The sequence below is a fragment of the Eurosta solidaginis genome, chromosome 4, assembly GCF_040869045.1.
Source record: "Eurosta solidaginis isolate ZX-2024a chromosome 4, ASM4086904v1, whole genome shotgun sequence".
Classification (NCBI taxonomy): domain Eukaryota; kingdom Metazoa; phylum Arthropoda; class Insecta; order Diptera; family Tephritidae; genus Eurosta; species Eurosta solidaginis.
Window position 1 is genome coordinate 16,431,004 of NC_090322.1, and position 21,252 is coordinate 16,452,255.

At 36.6% G+C, this 21,252-nt stretch overlaps 1 protein-coding gene across 6 annotated transcripts in view; it reads left to right on the forward strand.

The window, feature by feature from the left end:
- The window catches only part of pico, a 70,301-nt gene that overhangs the window by 26,831 nt on the left and 22,218 nt on the right, over positions 1–21,252 (forward strand). The window contains exon 1 of one of the 6 annotated variants that reach the window (XM_067780392.1): positions 15,150–16,296. The exons of the other annotated variants lie outside the window; for them this stretch is intronic. Within the exon in view, the coding sequence (XP_067636493.1) occupies positions 16,294–16,296 (3 nt within the window). The 5' untranslated portion in view covers positions 15,150–16,293. Of the gene's footprint in view, positions 1–15,149; positions 16,297–21,252 lie in introns of those variants that run through there. 6 annotated transcript variants of the gene reach the window in all.

The following is a 21,252-nucleotide window of genomic DNA, read 5'->3' on the forward strand; positions in this document are numbered from 1 at the left end:
TGCGTTCATTAGGTCTGCATTTGCTATGCAAACGAATAAATAAAACAATGCTTAAGGATTAATTTGGTATAAAGAATGCGACACTGAAGTTTGGGGACTCAAGAGAAGATATGACAAAAAATCATCTTTTCTGAAAAATCTGTTGTATGGGGGATATATGCTATAGTGGTCCGATCCGGCCGGTTCCGACAAATGTCTAATCGGACACCTAAATATACCCGCTCACCAAATCTTACCAAGATATCTCAAAAATTGAGGGACTAGTTTGCATACAAACAGACAGACGGACATAAATAAACTCAGCTCTTCCTCCTGATCATTTCGGTATACCTATTGGTGGTTCTACCTCTTTTCCTTTAAGGACTTACAATTTTGAGATTCGTGACAAAATTAATACATATGACATTTCGTTTTCATGAAAGGTATAAAAATTACTTAAAAAAGTATTAAAAAGGTTAAAATCTAAATCAAGCAAATATAAAATGAGAGTAGCTAAAAATATTCAAAACAAGTTAAACGAAACAATGTATTTTACATAGTATCAGAAAAAAAAATTAATTTAAACATTTTAAAAATACGGTAGGAATAAAAAAATTAACACTACATAGAATGGAAATAAAAAACTGCAGAAATAGAAAAATTAACAAGTTTTTTTTAAATAAAAAAAAAAAAATAAATGTAAGGCGCGATAACCTCCGAAGAGATTTTAGGCCGAGCTCCTCTTCCAATTTGCGTCGTGCTCCTCTTGATTTTTCCTACAAATTGGCCGGACGGGACCTACATGTTTTATGCCGACTCCGAACGGCATCTGCAAGGCAGATGAGTTTTCATTGAGAGCTAGCTTTTCATGGCAGAAATACACTCGGAGCGCTTGCCAAACACTGCCGAGGGGCGTCCCCGCTTAGACAATTTTCCTTCTAATTGAAAACCCGCATTTCTAAAATTTTGATGTTGCTTTGACAGGGGTGTGAACCCAGGGCATTTGGTGTGGTAGGCGGAGCATGCTACCATCACACCACACGTTTTTTTAGTTATAATAATATTTACCAAATTTTTTCGTCTTCAACAACGACATAAGTACACGTTTGCTGCCTTTACTTATGCAGGTCGAAGGGATCAAGAAGTGCAGAACTAAAAGAAGCAACCCTAACAGTTATATAAAACGCTTAGATCTACTGTCGGACCTTTGAAGCACAATTAGTGTTGTCCCAATACGAGTAACTACGAGTACATACTCGTGTGCCTTGCTTAAGCACCGATTATTCTTCGTTGCCGTTGACCTCGTACAAGTACTTTCATGGGTATCGAGTACATGGGCACATTATTGTGGTATCGATTACTCATATCAAATAACACGTCCTGTATTTTTGTAACTTTTGCCTTACAATTTCCGTCAAATTTTATTTTAAGATCTGTGAAATTCGACAGTTTTGAATAACCGTATAAAAATGCTTCAAAAACGGTTCAATTGCGGCAAGTTTAATTTGGTCGTTCACTGTAGCGTCTGCCAAGCGGAAGTTGCCGCTATTAAGTATACGTTGTATGAGATGCTGGGGCTGGAATGGGGCTATTAAAGCGCTGAGCGTGGTGCGGGGTGGAATGGGAGCGCCTGACCTCGTTCGCGATGCGGCCACTATCAAAAATAAAGGCTCATACTTATATCGATGAAAAAAAAGAAGAAGAGAAATCAGATTAAACATATGTACAGCATAATAGTGGTAATGTCAAACTAAGCGAAACCCCCCTCAAAACCACTGCCTCGAATAACAGGAGGGAGCTAGGAATTTTATTTACTTAATCTAGAAAAATGGAAAATCTTTAGGACCAGACCTTCTAATGCACAATGAAATTGTGTACTTCATAAAGAAGTCCGGCCTTAAAAAGTATTTTAAAGAAGAGCGGTCACCACCGAAATGAGATAACAGAACGCAACAAAAATGTTTCATTCATTTTCGCTTGAATTTTAACTCAAAATTGGTTGTTGAGATTCCGAAATATAATTTCTTCTGTCTCATAAAAAAAATGTATTACTGCAGAAATAAATGTCCTATATCATACGTGAAATTTTAAATGTTTGTATTAATTTTTAAGCAATTTCTTATTTAAATGTTTTTATTATACCTTTCATGAACATGGAATGGTATATTAACTTTGGTCCGATGTTTGTAACGTTGAGAAATATAGAAGATAAGCTCACCATTAAGTATACCGAATTGATCAGGGCGACGAACTGAGTTGATATAGCCATGTCCGTCTCTCCGTCCGTCTGTCTGTTTGAACGCAAACTAGTCCCTCAAATTTTGAGATATCTTAATGAAATTTGGCACAAGGGTGTATTTTTGTATTATATTAGACATTTGTCGGATCCGGTATAACATATATCTCCCATACAACCGATCGTTCAGATAAGACGATTTTGGTCATTCCTGCCGCAATTTAGAAAGTATAAACGTGAAACTCGGTGATATATATTCTAATATATCATAGAAGATATCCTGAAAAAATCACTTTGATCGGAGCTATATATAGTATATATCCCATACAACCGATCGTTCAGATAGAAAGATTTTTGGCAATTTCTCCCTTCATTTCCAATATAAAAACGTTAAACTTGGTGATATTTATTCTAATATATCATAGAAGATTTCATGAAAAAATCACTTTGATCGGAGCTATATATAATATATATCCCATACAACCGATCGTTCAGATAAGAGGGTTTTTTGCCATTTTTTATTTTATATTTATCTTAAAAATCGTTTAGGTATGTACATCTGTTCACTATATATTTCTTATCTTATACATCCGATTATTTGGAGATTACGAACGGGATAAGATTATTGTTCAGCCCCATTCATGAAAGGTATGAAGTCCCGTCCTTACTTGTTTCTTTTAGTTTTTTATTTTTATTTCAAATAATTGCAAAATATTTATATTAATTTTTGAGATTTGCATCACCAGTTATAATTTTCGCCACCTCCTCGGCAATTCGATTTCAACAGTTCATTTATCATTTTCTACAACTTTTGTAGTTGTTGTTGCACAGCGTCTTACATTGGCTTATGGCGCTTTGTATGACAGTTTTATCTTTTGTTTTTACCAAACAAAATTTGTTTCCAACTCGATTTTACTCATTATTGCTGCGTATTTTGGATTATTGTTATTTTGCTTATATACCTAATTGCTTTGTATATTTCATACACAGCAGGAAGTAAAAAAAAAATGAGCAAACAATTTTAATTTCTTAAATGTCGATTTTTAATTTCTAATCAATTTTTGTGTACATTATTCAAAGTTTTGGTTTTTGTATTTTTATTTGTGGTTTTAAGCGGTTTTAATGTTGTTTTTGTTTTTTTTTTTATTCTTTTTTTGTGATTTTCGTGTGTGTGTTATTGCGTTGGTTGGGCTTATTTGATTTTTAATACAATTTACTTCTTTTTTAATGTCGTTTGCGTAATTTTTAATTTTTCCATTAAAATTTTTTTTAATTATCCACACAAATTTATAGCTTACTGTGTTGTTGTTTTCATCATAAAAGCACATAAACAACATTTGCTTACGCTGCTCTATATCGCTTGCAAATGCGCGATTTATTTGCATCATTTAAATTTGGTTTTAAATTTTTTTTTTAATTTTCGCGACTTGCTTTGTTTGCTATTTTTTCGTTGTTGTCTGTTTATTTTTGTTTTCGTTTAATTAAAAAAATCATGCGCTGCACTTTTGAGCTTGTTGCCATTTCGGCTGAAATTGGCTTTGTTTCCTCCATAGACCACATAAGGTCTTACATACATACATACATTTATGTAACCATACCCTGTAGGAAAAGAATTTACATAATTATGATATCGTGTGCTTCTAGACTATTAAGAAATTCTACTTGCTCATCATAAATCTTAATCAACTCTGACAGTTTCAAAAACTCTTGCTTTTCAAAAGCTTTGTGCTTAGTTTGAAACCAAATAATTAAGAAAATACATGGAGCCCAACGTTGGGCCCTTATCCATACAGGAGTTCCCGCTGACCACCGACTACTTCCATAAATCTTAAGAAACCCCCAATTCGCAACAGGCACTCTACGGATACCTGCAAAACCAACAAACAGACATGGCCTGACTACAACCACAGAAGAACAGAGTCCCTACTGAATATGTCTAGGAATGGGTTACTCAGAATCACATCCCCCATTACAGAACACTGGCCCTTTGGTCCACGCGCGGAAATAATGAGAATCCTCTCAGCGACAGGTACAGGAGCTGTTGCGTCGACGGTTGTTAGGAGACAGTCATTCGTTTACTATACGAATGACCGCTAGTCAAACTCCTCCATTAAGGACAGTAGAAGGTTTATTGATCTAACCAAATGGGTTTTAGTGAACACACAGGGTACATTATGTATATGAATCCATGATAATGTGCATCAAAATAGCGTCTAGATCGCTAGCCTCCAGCGTCTAGATCTCGATCTCTTCGGCCGGGAAGCACAGCTATCAACCGACCAACTAGCGTTGGGTGGAGAGTTTTACTATTGGATTAGGCTCTTTGGCCAAAATTTGAAGCCTATCAAAGATTTAAAAGATTTCGACTTAATTTGAATTGAAATAAATGCAAAGCGCCCAACGTTGGGCGCTCATCCATGGAGGCAATTAACTGTTAGCGGTATACCCTTAAAACGTTCGTAGTTTAATGTAGTTTACAGTATAAGGGTCTCTACTTTCCAAAACACTAAACTCATCGTATACTTTGTAATTTCATGAGCTCAAATTCAGTTAATAATAATTCAGCGAGTGCGAAAAAAAAAAATAAGTTTTGCTTAGAATTCGGATATTCGAATATTATCCTAACCTTGGGATTCCGGCCATATACATATGTGATTTTTTTGGAACATGTTGTGACGTGTCAGTTCTTGTTGTGTTTTCGAACTTTTTACCGTCTTACCACAGGGTATATAGGGTATATAAATATATGTATATGCAAACTTCCAGCTATACATATTTGCTTTCGTTTTATTTCATTACTAAGTAAACGGTTTATATATTGCAATTATTTGCTTGTCTTGAATTAACTTTTTTTGGGCCCCATTCTTACGAGCCTCTTACATGTTTTTCGTGGACTTTTTTTTCGGCGGCTACAAAAATGTTGAGAAAATTCTCATTAAATTGCTTGCACACGTTCGTCAAATATTTGCCGAAATCAACGACGTAAGCGTCAGCCATTCACACCAAATCGCTGCAGCATCAGCGTCGTATTACCCAAAGCCATTTCGTCCATCCATCCATTCATCCAAACAATTCAACAACTAGATTTTTACTCCAGTCCATGCGAACTCAACCCATTCAAATGTTTAGGCAATGGTGTCGGCCATTCATGTAGCAGCATCCAGCAACCATTTTCACCGATGTTTAAGCGGAATTTTTTCCCCTGTCAGTTTTTGTGCTAAATAAATGTCCGTCCAAAAATGCTGACCGCTTTACATACGTCTGAACGCCTTCTTCTCGTATTGTTTTTTTTTATGATTTTTTCCTTTGCTTTTGCATCTGTGCTTTTAGTCGGCATAAAGTCTTTTTTAATTTCTTTTAATTACATTACTCCAAGTTGAACAGTACAAACAATAAATACATAGCTAAAGCCCCAGAATTTATATATATGTACATATGTACACCCTTTATTTGGTACACACAGTTTCATGCACACATACACTGAAGCACAGATGTGCCATTTTTATTGCTCTACTGCTCCAACTACACTCTGCTTGTCTACCCACCGCTCCCCTTGTGGCTACCATACGTTCTTCCGCATTGCTTGTCGCACATTTGCCGGTAGATCGCCTCTTTTACACGCTCCCCAACGTTTGTACAACTTAGTGGTGATTTCTACACACTCTGCTGCTTTTGCCCCACAGCCACCATATTTCTGTATACATGTACGTTGACTATAAAATACTACGTAGGAACTCTCTCAATACCTGTGTTCCCGTGTCTGTCCTGTCCTGTACTGCGGAATATCAGCTAGATTTATTGCCACTGAAACATTTGCTTTGCTTGTCAAACGAAACGCTTAATAACCCAATATACATCTTCAAATTACCAATAGGCCTGTTCCTACTTTGGATACAGCAGAACGTATACACGGTAAATATCCGTTACCTGGCTTGAGAAACAAAACTTCGAATTACTACATTCATATATCAGCATAATCAATGTTGCCTATACGATACTTAATATTAGATGGGCCGTGAGCAGGCTTTCACTGAGCTAGCCTAGGCGGATTATTTAACACTGTCATGAGTAAGGCAGTATTGTGGTCTGTTGGTGATGTAAACTCACGATGTCATCATTATTACAAGGAAACCTTCGCTAAGGAAAAAAGGCTTTGGAAAACTCCATCTTTGCTCCACCTGCCCGGTTCAGACATGGCAGCATACAAGAAACTTCTTTTCGCGCTGTCAAAGGCTGATTTGAAGTTGAAAAAAAAAGATGGAAATTGCCGATTCTTCTATCGTGAGTGTTCTCTAGGATCTGGCGCAATGTAAAGATCGGATCGATGGTAGATTTACCAGGTCTGAAGCCGCACTAATAAGGTCCAATCAGTTTGTTCGCTTAAGGCTTCAGTCTATCGCACAGAACTCTAGATAGAGATTTATACGAAATATTAAGCAAGCCGATTCCACGATAATTGGTGCGGTTTCCGGGATCGCCTTTCTTGTGGATTGGGCAGAGCACGCTTGAATTCCAATCTGGAGGTATGCGCTCATCCGACCATATTTTGCATATTTATATTATGTATTTATTATATATATTATTTATTTATTATATATTTTGCAACTCTTCACCTCCGCGTTTGAGCAGCACGGCAGGTAGTACGTCATTATCCTGCGCCTTGTTATTCGTTAGACGTGATATTAACATTCTTACTTCGTTATAGTCGGGTCAAGCAACGTGTTTTCCGTCACTGTCGATTGGGGTACTGGATACGTCTTCTCCCTCGCTAGCTGGCAATGAAACTTTCCGTCATCCGCCGGATTTTTTGTTAGAATTTTCGAGTATTTTTTCAATCAGTCAGCATCTAAAGCTCCTCGCAACCACGCTTTCTGCCTTACGTTTTTTTCTTCTAAATAGGCCTCTCTCTTTCTTCTTTGTGTCTAGATAACGCTCCAATATACCGCGCCCATACGCAGTATATACCCACGGTACACTAATAAATAAATAGCGTCTGTGGTCTACCGTAAGAAAAAATCAGTGCTTTTTCCCCCGAACTGAATATGAAACAAATCCTATACATTCGCTTGACCCTGGAACATCGCCATCGCTTTTCACTGTTTTTACTCTTAGTAATCGCCACACATCACAACATCATTCGTCACGATCTGTCTTAACTTCTGCTCCGCATATGTTTATGCGCCCTTTTGCTTCCACTTCAGCTCCCTAACAATCTTTCATCACTTCCGTGCCACACATTGCCAGTGAGCTATGCGTATATGTACATATGTATATGGGCATAGGCTTGGTACAATTCTGCTTTGCCTTTTTTACGCGTTTTCTACGTTATTGCCTATTCTTAATCGTGCTCCAATTCTATAACTTGCTTTGTTTTTTTCATTTGTCGTCTAGTTCTTTTCATTTCATTTTCATGCTCTAACTTTTTAATTCTGGGCTGCTGTAAATATTTTTTTGGCGCTGTCATGCCTTGAGCGTCCATTTCCGTTTCGTTGTGTGGGATATGCTCTAGGGCATAGAATGTGGAGAGCGTGTGTGTGAGAATGAGAGCTTGTAGGAAGAGAACATTAACTTTATGCCTCTTGGCTTCTTGATCTTATAAAATTAAAAAAAAAAAAACATTTTGAAATAATTAGAAATTTTGATGAATAACTAGTCAATTATGCGCTTTTTAGTCGCACTTCCTGCCTTCTACCGCACTAGTATGAGGCTCTATGTAGAATATAATTTATATACAAGAATTTAGTTCTACCTTCTGCTACTTCTCCTAACTTGTAGGTTTTTCATGCTTAGTTCTTTTTTCGTTTTCTTTTAATAGTTGTTGTATCGCTTGACGATTTGTTGTGCTCCCATTGCCATTCATCACGTTCAATTAATCTATTTCGTATGCTAGATAGTACGAGCTTGTGTAGAAGCGTATTTATAGCTAATTTCCCTTTAAAAGTGTTGCTAAATGAGATTCATTTTTTTTATGGCTAAACGCTTTCTGATCAATAATCTTTTGACTAATAGCTGACGCTTTCATTATTACATCGATCAGCACGATCGTTGATTGAAGATGACATAGTTTTGTTTTTAGAATACGCCACCGGATGTAATAGATTTAAAATATGTTTGAAATTTTCATATAGATCAGTCGAATCTTGCGCGTACCTTGATGATTTACACTTGAACACTGATCTTAAATTGATTGAAATTATGCAACTTATACTTTTTGTTTGCTAGAACATGATCGAAACTGATCCTTTGCAACGTACCAAATTACTTTTATTCAAATTATGGTTAAGTTATTATTACAAAGGTTGAAAGATCGATCGATTTTGGGTTGAAATAAGAAAAGAGAAAGTATAAAATGTTCATTTAAATTTGCTTTAGGAACAAACTTTTATGGATTCTCAATACTAACTCTCGATCACTTTTAATATCAGAAGCCTTCCCTGACAGAGTTTGCGACATAAATATCTATCCGATCTTGGACAAAAGTCTGCCATTTTTATTAAAATTTTATTAATGATAAAAGATTTTTGGATTGCCGAAATCGACGCTTGATCACTGATCTTAAACGATCATATACTTGCCATAAAGCTTTTTGATACGAGCAGTCTAGATGCCTCGAGTAGTTCGAATTCGAAGAAATGTTGGCTACACTTCTTGTAACAAATACCTATCCAATCGATCTTGGAGGAAAGCCTATCGTTTTTATTCAAATTTTATGAATGTTAAACGACTTTTAGTTTCCCGAAACCGATTCTTGACGACTGATCTTCAACGAACTTATACTTACAATACAGCCTTTTGGAGCGGACATGGACTGGAGATTACTGATCTTGGTGATCGCACATAAAGTTAATATAATATATTTTGATTAGAAATCTTTGGTATTTTTGTCTTTGTCATGGAAACTTCTTTTAAGTACTAAAGGCTTAATCTAAGTTATTCTACAGAAGTTTGGCTCTTTATTTAGAAGAATTTATTAAACTTTACTGGAACTAACACAAAGAATTACGGCCCATGACATGCTGTCATGCTCATACTTTTCAAGAGTTTCAAAGTTTGTGCCCTTGATATGAATGTTTTTTTTTTTTATTTCAAACAGAGCCCTAAATTCCTCGAAACCCCATAAACTCTGTGGTCAAGTCAACCTAAGGCAGTAGTTGAAAGGCCGACTATGAAGAATGTATTTAATTTAAGAGTGAAGCGAAGCTTATAAACATATCCGTAAGAGTGCGGTAAAGGGAACGCACACTCCCCATAAACTCTGTGGCCAAGTCAACCTAAGGCAATAGTTGAAAGGCCGATTATAAAGAATATATTTAATTTAAGAGTGAAGCGAAGCTTACAAAACATATCCGTAAGACTGCGGAAGAGGGACGTACACTCCCCAGGGAAACGCGAGTCACAATTGATCAACTTCGATCTGGATACTGTAACAAGGTGTAGGAGGGTCGGGATGATGCGCGTACGTATCAACTAATATGAAGCTAAATGCTACCTTTGTCCATGCGTAAAAGATTGACGGATGTCGATAACATTTTAACGGGACGGAACTGTATCGTAAATTCTTGGACCATTTTGGGACTTGTTCGGCACCGTTTCGTGAAGATTTCGGGTTGACTTCAGAATCATTTGGAGACAATATCGGAATAAATTCGGAACAACTTCAGGATCGTTTCAAGATTATTTTGAAACCATTTCGAGACAGTAACAGGATTCCTACAGTCATTTCGAGACTATTTCGAGAACAATTCGGAAATACTTAAGGATCACTTCAAATGCAGCACTTGAGGAAGTAAGCTTGTATTTGGACAACGGATGTTATAGCAATTAACACTTTTCACTCTGCAATAAATTTTATTAACTTTGTGAGGACTTTTCGAAATGCCGCGAAACCATATAAGATCTAGTGCGTGCTTCTAGCTTAAGAACATCAAAACTATACGCTAAAGTTCACCGATCATTTGCTTTTTATTACCTTTATATTAAGTCGCTTTCATGTTTGTCCCCTCATTTCCATACGAATTTTTGACCCACGGAAAAGTCTTTTTCGGTAATTTCCCGTTGAGCTAGACACTTGATACTTAGAACATAGTTCAGATCTGAGAGACATTACAATGCAAGTGAAAAAATCCGATGGGTGGCGCACGGATCGAGAAAATTAATTTTAAAATTGAAATTTTGCGATCGCCTTTTAACTAAATTTTCGGTGATATAGAGACTTGAAGCTTAGCACAAAGTTTGCGAGTCGATGGCATTACAATTCGCGGAAAACAAAATGCCGCCAGGTGGCAGACGAATCGAGATAAACGAAAATCCCTGATAAAACGCAGGGAATCTTGCGATCGATTTTTAACAAACTTCTCGGTGAGCTAGAGAATTGAAACTTGGGCCGAGGGTCAGAACCCGGTGACAATGCAATATTTTATCAAAAAAAGTCCGCAAGCTGGCGCAAGGATCGAGATATTAGAAAAATTAATTTTAATTTGTGAATCTTTCAATCCATTTTTAACTAACTTCCCGGTTACCTAGAGACTTGTAACTTAGCACATAGTTCGAGACCCGGTGACAATATAATTTACAGAAAACAAAATTCCTCTACGTGGCGCGCTAAGTGAGATAGCTACAAATCCTTGAAAAAACGAGGGGAATCTTGCAATCGATTTTTGAGTAACTTCCCGGTGAGCTGCCCCAACTCAATGCACGTCCTTGCATACTTTTAGGCGTACGCGACTTTCACCTCGATTCTTTTAGACTTTCAGGCGATGCGAATTTCACCACGATTTTCAGCTGTGCAAATTAAGTAGCTGACAAACGAGGTGGAATTCTCTTGTTATGATGCGAGGTGGAATTCGGTTGTTTTTGCCAGTGTTGTAAGCGAAAATTCCATTAATTCTATTAAATCTTGTTATTTTGAACAAATAAATAAAGATACGAATTTTCACTTAGATTACTAATCAAAGTTGCAATTGCCTTTTTGTAGGCAGTACTAAAAAATTGAAAATAAAAAGATGATAAAAAATTTTTAAGGACTACCTTTATATAAATGGACGAAAAAATATAAGGCAATTTTTCCTTTAATACAGACATAGTCTTGTTGAATTTGGCTAAAAACTTTAACAAAGCTCTGGTAAAAGAATTTTGGGATTTAAAATTATAAAGGTATAGTGCGTGTTTAAATTTTAAATAATACATTAGTTAATTCCAAGTACACGGTTTGCCTTAAATTGAACGATTGCGCTCCGCCTTTACAGTTTTAAATCCCAAAATTCTTACAAGAGCTATTGTTAAAGTTTTTTGGTCAAAATTCAACAAGACTATGTCTGTATTAAAGGAAAAATTGCCTTCTATTTTTGGTCCATTTATATAAAGGTAGTCCTTAAAATTTTTGTATCATCTTTTTATTTATTACTTAAATTAAAGTTGAACAGCGATCTGTTTCTTCTAAAACGCAGCTTTCTGGCTAAACTCATAAAATTATCTTCACACACTTTGGAACATTTTATGGATAAATTTAATTGCCAATCAACCCTAAGCATCTGTTCAAGCTTATTAAGTTTTAAACCAAGTAAATATAAAACAGACACGATTTGTGTATAGTTGGCGTGTTAATTTATTTTCGTCTCCCCCATGCGAAACAAGTTCAAAAAATACACCACCAGCACAATGTAAAACGCAGCTGATCGTCACGATCATCATCATGGACGTTCATCATTGATATGCGCTGATCAACCCCAATTAAAATAAAGCATAAGTATTAATGCCTGCTATGAGTTGAAGTGTGGCTTCATAGCTTGTTTTAGGCAAATAAAAATTAAAAAAAAAATCTTAAAAATGAGACATACAAATGTACGTGATCGTGTCAAGGGTACTTACGAAAAAAGGGAACACTACTAAACCAAAGAAAGACCAGATGTTATACGCAACATAAAACCTTTACCAATAATAAGGGTGGTAGTATTTAAATAAGTTTTATTTTTATGTTTTGTAGATTTAAGAAAAACTACTTAGGGATTCAAGAAGAAGCGGTGTCCGCGCAGCATATCCATTGCAAGCATTTCGTCCTTCGTTACGTAGCGTCAGATGTCAGATGCTGGGGCAGATTAGGTGAACGCGTCTAAAATACGGCAGGCTCGTGGCCAAATTTAAACAAAAGTATGATGCTGAGGACAATAAGAGCAAGTAGAACAAAAAACAACAACAATAAGCTATAGAAAAAAAATGATATAAAGAAAAAATTGAGAAAAATCATGAAAGACAAATGCAGCTGGTGTGTAGGTTAGGGAGCAGCTGACATCTTCAATTTCAAGCGAAATTGCACCTGCACCAACAAGTACTTCAATATTTTCAATGTGTTGGTGGAGTGGCAGCTGCGTTTCTTTGTATTGAGGCATACATTGAACGGCCAGTTAAAATGGTAAGTAGATATTTCTTTGGAGTTGAATAAGGGCTGAAAAGTAATGCGAAGAAGAAGAAGACGAATACGCACACACTAATGATCAGGCGGCAATGTGGGATCAAGATAAGCAAGCAAGTAAGCAAGCAAGCAAAAGGGCTGCAGACCATGCGCGTGAATGGCAATTTAGAAATTTAAAACCATACAATTTATTTGTCGTTTTTTTTTTGTATGTCGAAAACGCATCAAAATTGAAACACGAATTTTGAACAGAAGTTGCTTTTCAGAGACTCATTTCAGTGCATACATCAGCGGTAAATACAAATCAAATAACACATTTTAGGGGGTGACAAGCTCACTTAGATGAGACGCAGCAAAACAGCAGCCGCCAGTGTCGGTAGCTGGCAGTCCGACTTGGGTACAGTGTTAAGAGCAGATAACGTGCGCCAGACGAGCAAATAAATGCTGGCACATGCGTGGCTACTAAGCAAACAAACTTATTTTACTGTGTACACAAACGAGAGATGTTGTGACCATTACCACCACCACTGCCGCTGCCGCCTCCACTTCAACTTGTTGCTTTTTATTGGAAGCGCTGCTGATTTGCCTGCTGCGTCTTTAATTTAGGGCACAATTGTGCTACCAACATAAAAGGCAACAAAGAGTCAACAATAGAGCTCTAAACGAAAACTCATTACTTGCAACAAATGTACACCAAAAACAAATAACATTACTTCCACTGCTTCCGCGTCCCGACCAGAAGACGTTGTCTGAGTATGTAGTGCTCACAAAGGCTGTCAAGGGAAATTTGAAATTATATATGCACATTCGAAATACACCAAAATTAGTTCATGCAATTGAATTGGCAGACATGTGAAGCTATCAAAAATTTAAGAGCATCGAAACAGTAGCAAACGAAAGTCACCCCTCGTCACAAATGCCCATGGGTTTTTTTCTTATTGTCAGCATAAATGATGAACTACTACGGGACTCTTCCCGCAATTTATGCTCGTACATTTGTACTATTTGCTTCATTTACTCTGCGCACATATGTACACCACTTTAATCTTTCGGCAAACTACGTTTTTCGTCCAAATTTGGTTTACTTTGTAGTTGGTGGTGGTGGTGGAGGCAGCAGCAAACGGCGCGACAAGTCAATTGAATAATTGTGGGTCAATAACCTTAAGTGGGGTACTACAAAAGCAATCGGCGCATAATATGAAAGGATGCTTTAATTTCATCTTTTTTGGTTAAGAGGATTGACTTCTTAAATCAGTACTCCACTGACTTCGTTCGAAGCGGAGAATACGTAGAGATTAATTAAGAAAAAGTACCGCAAAAGCTAAAGGCTCATACCTTCTAGAGAAAGAAGATTCTGAAAGAGAATGAGATCCTGCAGGCACTGTAGTAGTGCAGTTAATCTCACACATCCGTACAGGCGCTTCTAAAAGACATCTACCAAAGAAGTATAAAAAAATAAAAATAAATACAAGCCACGATATACCTCCCAAGAGATTTAGGCTGAGATTCTCTTCCAATTTGCGTCAATTAATATTTCCTACCAAAGAAGGATACCAACAGTTATATTTGCCGCATGCTTCATGAGTGGATCCCCACTTGAACCTGAAAATTGCACTCGGAGATCGCCTAAATTTACCCCATAGTTTCTCAAACAATCCTTTATCAGTGAGAACCGCCTGGAATGCGCTTTAGAGCCGTTTGAGAGAAAAATTAGACTGCCCTGAACTTTTTGCTGAAATTGAAATAGGAAACTGAATTCGTCATCTTTGTTGTAAAAGAAAGAATATGTGAAGAAACAAACTCTCCTCAACCTAAGAATAGTAAAGGTGGTATTTATACGAAAAAGCTAATAAAAAGATGGTTCAAAAAGGAAATTCATAAAAATAATCGGTTCAATGTTCGGTACTTTAATATAATTTGGACGCATATGACTTTAGCTTTGAAGAGTTTAAATCAAACAGGATATTGTGCAGAAAACCAATTGTGAAGTGCACTGTGCGCGTTGAAGTTCTACAAGTCTTTGGACGATATGCGCTTGGCAATAATTTTTGGGACGGGAAACGGTTGTCTCGAACCACCAAAAACTGCTTTCCTACTTCAACCCAATCCGATGTTTTCGTATACGTCTAAATTTAATAATCGGTCAGTTTTCTTCCGCAGTACCAATGGATGAACACTATAGCTGGTTGCAGGATGAAGAGCAAGTGGAGAGTTGTTGTAACAGTGCTTCGCCCCATCCAATAGGTGCGACCACTCCACAAATTGTCATCAATATCCTCTAACGGGAGTCCAAGGAAACTTGGAGTTTCAACAGAGGTGCATCAGTGTGAGAGGAGTGTTGGAGCGTTGATTCCTCTATGGTTCTTGTTATTTAATATGTGGCTTCTAAGAGACAAAGGTAGTAGCTTTAATTAACCCACGGCCACATTGTTTAATCGAGGTGGAACGTCTACATGCCGGCTCTGCGAAACTGAAAGTGTGACAGTGCTAGTAAAAGTATTATGATTATAGTAATATCAGTTTAGTCGTTGATCAACGGGCAATGTAGCAAGATGAATGTACGCATTGTTTGCTTATATTTCAAAAATATTTGGAAAAAATGATATACATAAATATAATTTTTTGACTATTATTAAGATAAAATAAAATATAATGCACAATTGTGCTATGAAATGACGGACCCTGATTTACACAGATCTAATGCGGAATCCCAGCATTTACCACCGGCAAATACAAGCTGAACAGTAGCGACACAAACTCAACTCAACCTTTGGCCCGTCTCCGCCGAGTAATCATATTTTCTCTTTAAACCGTAAGCTAATCTCGCCGACAACAATTAATTCTAACCCACATTTAAAATATTTCAGTTTTTATTAAGGTACAAAAAATAATCTTTCCTACAATACTGGGATCAACGAGTAATCAGCGCCATCGCCACATTCTTCAGCCCGGCATAGGAAAACAAATGAAATAAAGACATTAGAAATATGCCATTAAATTTTTGTCGCAACAATTACATACTCAAAAAACAATAACTCAAGTAATTGTAACAAAAAACCATTTTTTGGAGATGGTGCATTTCAAATTCTTTGAAAATTAAAACTGTAAAGGTAAATAGAAGGAAAAAAAAAAAAAAAAAAAAACAAATGTGCCCTCATTTCCACCACCATTAATGCCCGCCCGGCTGATTTCCAACTGACAAAACTATGCAGGCGGGCAGGTGACTCATCAGAAAAATATCTGCCATGTGCGTGAAGTATTGTATTTGTAACGAGTGGCAGTAGTGCTGTTACTGGGCATTTTATCGCATAACTTAAATCTTGATTTAATTATTGTGTATCACAAGAAGAGAGAAAGAATATAAGATACTGAAGCAGAAAATCCTAAACCAAAAAGAGTGTACACAATAAAAAGCAAGAAAATGGTAAAGAATTTTTCGAGCTTGCTCTGGTAATGTGACACTTGTTGTTGGGGTAATTGCATGTTATATGAAGACGCATTCGAATGATGAGAGTAGGGAGTTCAAGTGCATGGAGTTTGAATATTGGTGGCTATGTTAAGTGAGTACAATGTGGTAAAACGATAGTGGAGAACGTTTAGTTGTTTGCCATTGAGTGAAGATAAAAGTGGTTGTGGAGTGTTGGCGCTTGGGCAGTAGAGAAAATAAGAAATGGTGAGCATTCTGTGGCAATATGAATTAGATATTAAAAAAAGAAAATAATATCACTAAAATAAAGTTAAATGAAGTATTCGCAACGAATAAGCGCTGCACTGTCTAAAGGGTCACGTTAGCCCAACGCTGGGAAGCAACAAAACTTTGCGACTCTTAAGCTAATATCTGTAAAAAGGAACACGTCTAAAAAGTTATATGAAACTTACTAAAGGTTTTGCGACAAGAGCAAATTTCGGAAGCGGTAGCTCGGCTTTCGATGTCTAGTGAATATTAAAACACCGAAAAGAGCTGTTTCTTGTCTTTTTTGGTTGGTCTACTGCGAACCAATGAAGCAAAATTGAGTGGCATAAGTGCAAGACTTGTTAGCAAATCTGGACTGAAGGTGAAGCGGGCAATACCTAAGGGATTTTTTTCATTTCAATTTTAACCTATAAAATAGACACATACATACATAAACTGTTATCCAAAATCTCATAAGTGGAAATGAGAGAAAACATCACAAATTATTGAGAGAGCGCGCTCTCTTTGCGGAGGTGATTATATTTTGCCCGAACTTCACACAAAGTTAACCAAGTTTGCCGTATCACTCCTGACCAAGGTTATAGTTTTATAGCATTACACAAGATATTGTGCGAATGTTGGTAATTGACGCCGATCGTCAACTAACTTACTGAAACTTAGATTTTAAAGAGAGAGGGCCGTGCAAGAAGAAATACCACGCAAACAATTTTTTGTCCACTTCAAATTCTTCGTTTAATTACTGCAGTTTAACAGTCAACATCCTGTAGGACCTAAAAAAGCGATTTCATATCCCACGGCTGGAGATTCCTTAAATCATGAATGTAACACTTTCCTTGTCATTTGACTACCGCGTAAAGAGAGCGTAGGCGATACTACACACACATGTAAACAGCAACAAAAAGAAGAAGAAACCAACTGAGTGCTATACAAGCAGCGCCGTCAGGGAAATAATCAGTTTGATTTTAACACGTTGTAAGTGGAGGACGCGAATATTTTGAATTTAAAGTTCTACTCTACCACCATAATAGTGCTAAGAATAAGGAACGATATGGATACGTAGCATTTGAGTTTGGTGTTATTTGAGTTATTTATTGGACAGCTCAGTGATTTATTCGAACGATGACAGAAGGCAAAGAAATAATTGAGAATCCTTAAAATTTGTAGCAATACGAACCAAATACCAAATACAGTTAAATATTGGGCTTTACTATCAACCCTTGAGACCTCTCAAGTTTGCAACTATCAGATTTTCACTATCTACCAAATTACGGAGGAGGTGTAATCACTATACCGCACATTTTTCTTTGCTTAGAAAAGCAGCTGATTTTTCGAAACGTTTATTCAAATGCACAAATATGGACACCGACCAGCAGTGTCCAAGTTAACGGCATTGGAGAGACAATTATTGCGAGATATATGTATGTAAGTTTCTCCATTCGTTGGCCAATGAGTCTGCCGCATTTTGTATGCGATTTTAGCAAAAGAAAAAGGTAGACCAAACTCCAGCGCATTAGGAGCCCCAAATAAAAACGGCAGAACTTCTACTTTTGTAATGAACGTAACTTTTAAAGAAGAAATAATTGGGCAATACTTAGACTAGGCCAAAATCGTGTATCTATATAATCAAGCGGAGAAAGAAATAATGGATTGGAACATCATAGAATGAAAAGAAATGCAAAAATTTAAAACGCGAAAGTTAAATCAGCAAATTTGAAGTGATTCCTTAAAACCATCTGTGCTAGTTTCGCAAAGTCCAAGTGAACTGTAATTACTCAAATAATAATACTTGAAATAATAAATATACGATATGTGAGCAACTAATTAAGCTCTATTGTTCGGTCAATCACTTTAGAAGTGAAATAACCTTTTGCGAAATCTTAATGAAAATGAGATTTTTTGCATGACGTGAGTAATTAATTGTAATAAAAGAAAATAAGAAACTGCGACGAAGGACGTTTTCAAATGTAGAACCATCAATACTAAATTAATTTGTTGATACAAAATAAACAAAAGCCGCAATAAAATATCGCTAAATATTGAAACAGCCTTGGTCGAACAATATATAATCACAAGTGTATTGCATAGTATATGTCAGCAGTGGGCACGCTCTCGGGCGCTAAAACACGTATTGGAATTATAAATGCCTTACAAAAAAAAAGTATCATGAGAAACTCATATCGAAATAGAACACATGCTTCAATAGTTTCTTTCAATCTTCCTAGATATCTAACACATGGGTAGAAAAGACTTTGGTCTGATACCTAAACGGCGCCACTGTGATTAAATCCATATTATTTTTAATAAGTATGAATCTTCAAACGTCATTTGTCAAAATTTCATGTCATTCCGTACACGAATGCTTGGGCATAAAGAAGCTGTTTTCAAAATGGGTGCCGCGTTTGCTGTTGTTGTTGTAGCAATGCTCTTTCACCAAGGCGATGCACCGTGTCACAAGTCGGTCATAGCAATGGAAAACTTGTGTGAATTGAAGTTTGAATTGCTGCCTCATCTACCATATTCGCCAGATCTGGCTTCCAGCGACTATTATCTATTCAAAAAGCTCAAAAACGAGCTCTGTGAGAAAAGATTTGGGCCATTTGAAGAAGTTTTTGCCGAAACAGAAGCGTGTTCTGAGGGCTGTTGTTGTTGTAGTAGATATAAACATACTCCCCAAAGGTTTTAAGGCAATTGATGTGTTTTATGACCACATTGAACCTTCTAGGCCATCCCCTCACCCCACGATAATATGACGTGACGATGTAATATGACCACATTAAACCTTCTACGTCATCCCGTCCCCCACCCCCTGGTTCCATGAGAAACTTGGGGTGGCCAGAGACTGGACTGCTAAAGAAACAGTATTCACCACTGGTAGGTGAGGTTGACAATTGGGTTGGAGAAGCTATAAATTGCGCTGGAAACCTCTTGAAAGGGTTGCGCTACACAACCCCTTCAATCATAATCTGAAGGCATTGACAAATCGTACAACAGGAAAGGTATTGCAATGTTAAAAAAGCGTTGTGTTCAATGTGCCACTCTCAAATCTTGATGAAGAAAGTCGAATTTTACAAAAAAAAAAAAAAAAACAATTGTTTTCCCATTTAGTCCCACGTGTTATTGTTGGATTGCATTTCTCTGAGCTCAAAGCGTAGGAAAATGCGAGGAAACAAAGCTATAATTATAAAGAATGACCCGCTAAGAATCATATGCAAAAATTCGAAGCTGAAATGTCAACCAACAAAGGGCAGAGCAAAATTAGCTGAAATTTGCTAAGCAAAAGAACGCATTTGATGCCACGTTTGCCCAACGTTGGTATCTATCTTCATCAATTGTGACATACTTAGTTTCATTGTCCGTGTATATCAACAGAAAGTTAAAACATTACAATTAAATGGATTATGAGCATACTGTTTTATTATTTAATGGGTATTCTGACTTCATTTCATTTGGTAGTATGATGTCAACTATAACGAGGGAATACAATATTTACATTGTACATTAGTCCATCACTAGTTCGCGGCCATCGAAGCCATTGGATACATGCAATGTTGACTATGAATGTTTACTAAGCTATCTACTTAACTACTTAGGAATCTACTTTCATACTTAATTACTTGCTAACATTTTTATGTAAGTACAATGTACAAATAATATTAGATACTTAGCGTTGGTTAATTGGTTAATCTCACTAGTGGAAATGGAAGTGAAACTAAAAAAAAATAAACGAAACTAGGCTAGGGAGTGGTATTATGTTTGAAAAGGCGGGAAGTCCAGCGCGCATAGGAAGCAATGCTGAAGGGGCAACTTAATTGCACAAAAGTCTGCAATTATTTAATTAAACTTAGAAAAATGAAATAATTGTAGTTAAATAATAGCAAACACTTCTTTTATTTTATTTTAACGTCTAATGTTTATTTGCACATAACGAATTATGCAGTGAGTGCTGGTGGGTTGGTGCGAAAGTGAAAAGATGAAAAACGTAAAACGGTAGTTTGAAAGTAAAAACTAAAATTCATGAAGTTTTATGTTTGTTTGTTTTAAAAAAAATTTATGTTTCAGAAAAAAAAAGGAGAGAGAGAGACTTACAATGGTACACTGAAAGAAATGGTGCTAGTAAAATCAACAAATCGGTTCTGTTGTTCTTGACTTAACGGAGATTCGGTGAAATTGATCGAATTATGGTTAATTCGACCGAGTTCTTTGTCAAGCGAACAAATTAGTTTAGTCATTTCAACAGAAGAGAAATTGTCGCTCTTAAGTTAACAAAATTCTGTAAAATTGACAGATTCCCAATCAATCTAACTGATTTTTTTGTTAACACAACTGATCTCACTGGTCATTTCAACAGCGATCAACAGTCAATACATGAGCAAATTTCAAACGCTCACTGCGCTCTCTACTTTGTACTTATGTATGCTGTGTACTATATGTATGCACATATTTACGTATGTATATGCCGGCCGCCGTGGTGTGATTTTAGCGTACCACACCGAAGACCCTGGGTTCACACCCCGGGCAAAGCAACATAAAAATTTTAGAAATAGTGTATTTCTGCCATGAAAAGATCTCAGTGAAAACTCATCTGCCTTGCAAATGCCGCAACATAGGTACTTTCATACAAAGCTGTCGCAACAACTTTTTTTGTTAATTTGACTACTAAAACGGTCAATTACGAATCAACGATTTGTGCGCAGTTGATTCAACATGTTGTTGCGATGGATAAAAATTGACAGAAATTTCGGTTGAATTGACCCGTATTTCGGTTGATTTTACCAGTCTTTTTCTTTCAGTGTACTAGGGATACCTAACAAAGTCTGAAATATGATATCTTTTTGAAGGTTTTCGCAGCAGGTAGTTCCTAGAAAAGTTCTACAGTTTGTCAAAAGAGCAAAGCTCTTTCATAACTTTGTTAAGTACTTGCGTACCGGTCGTAAC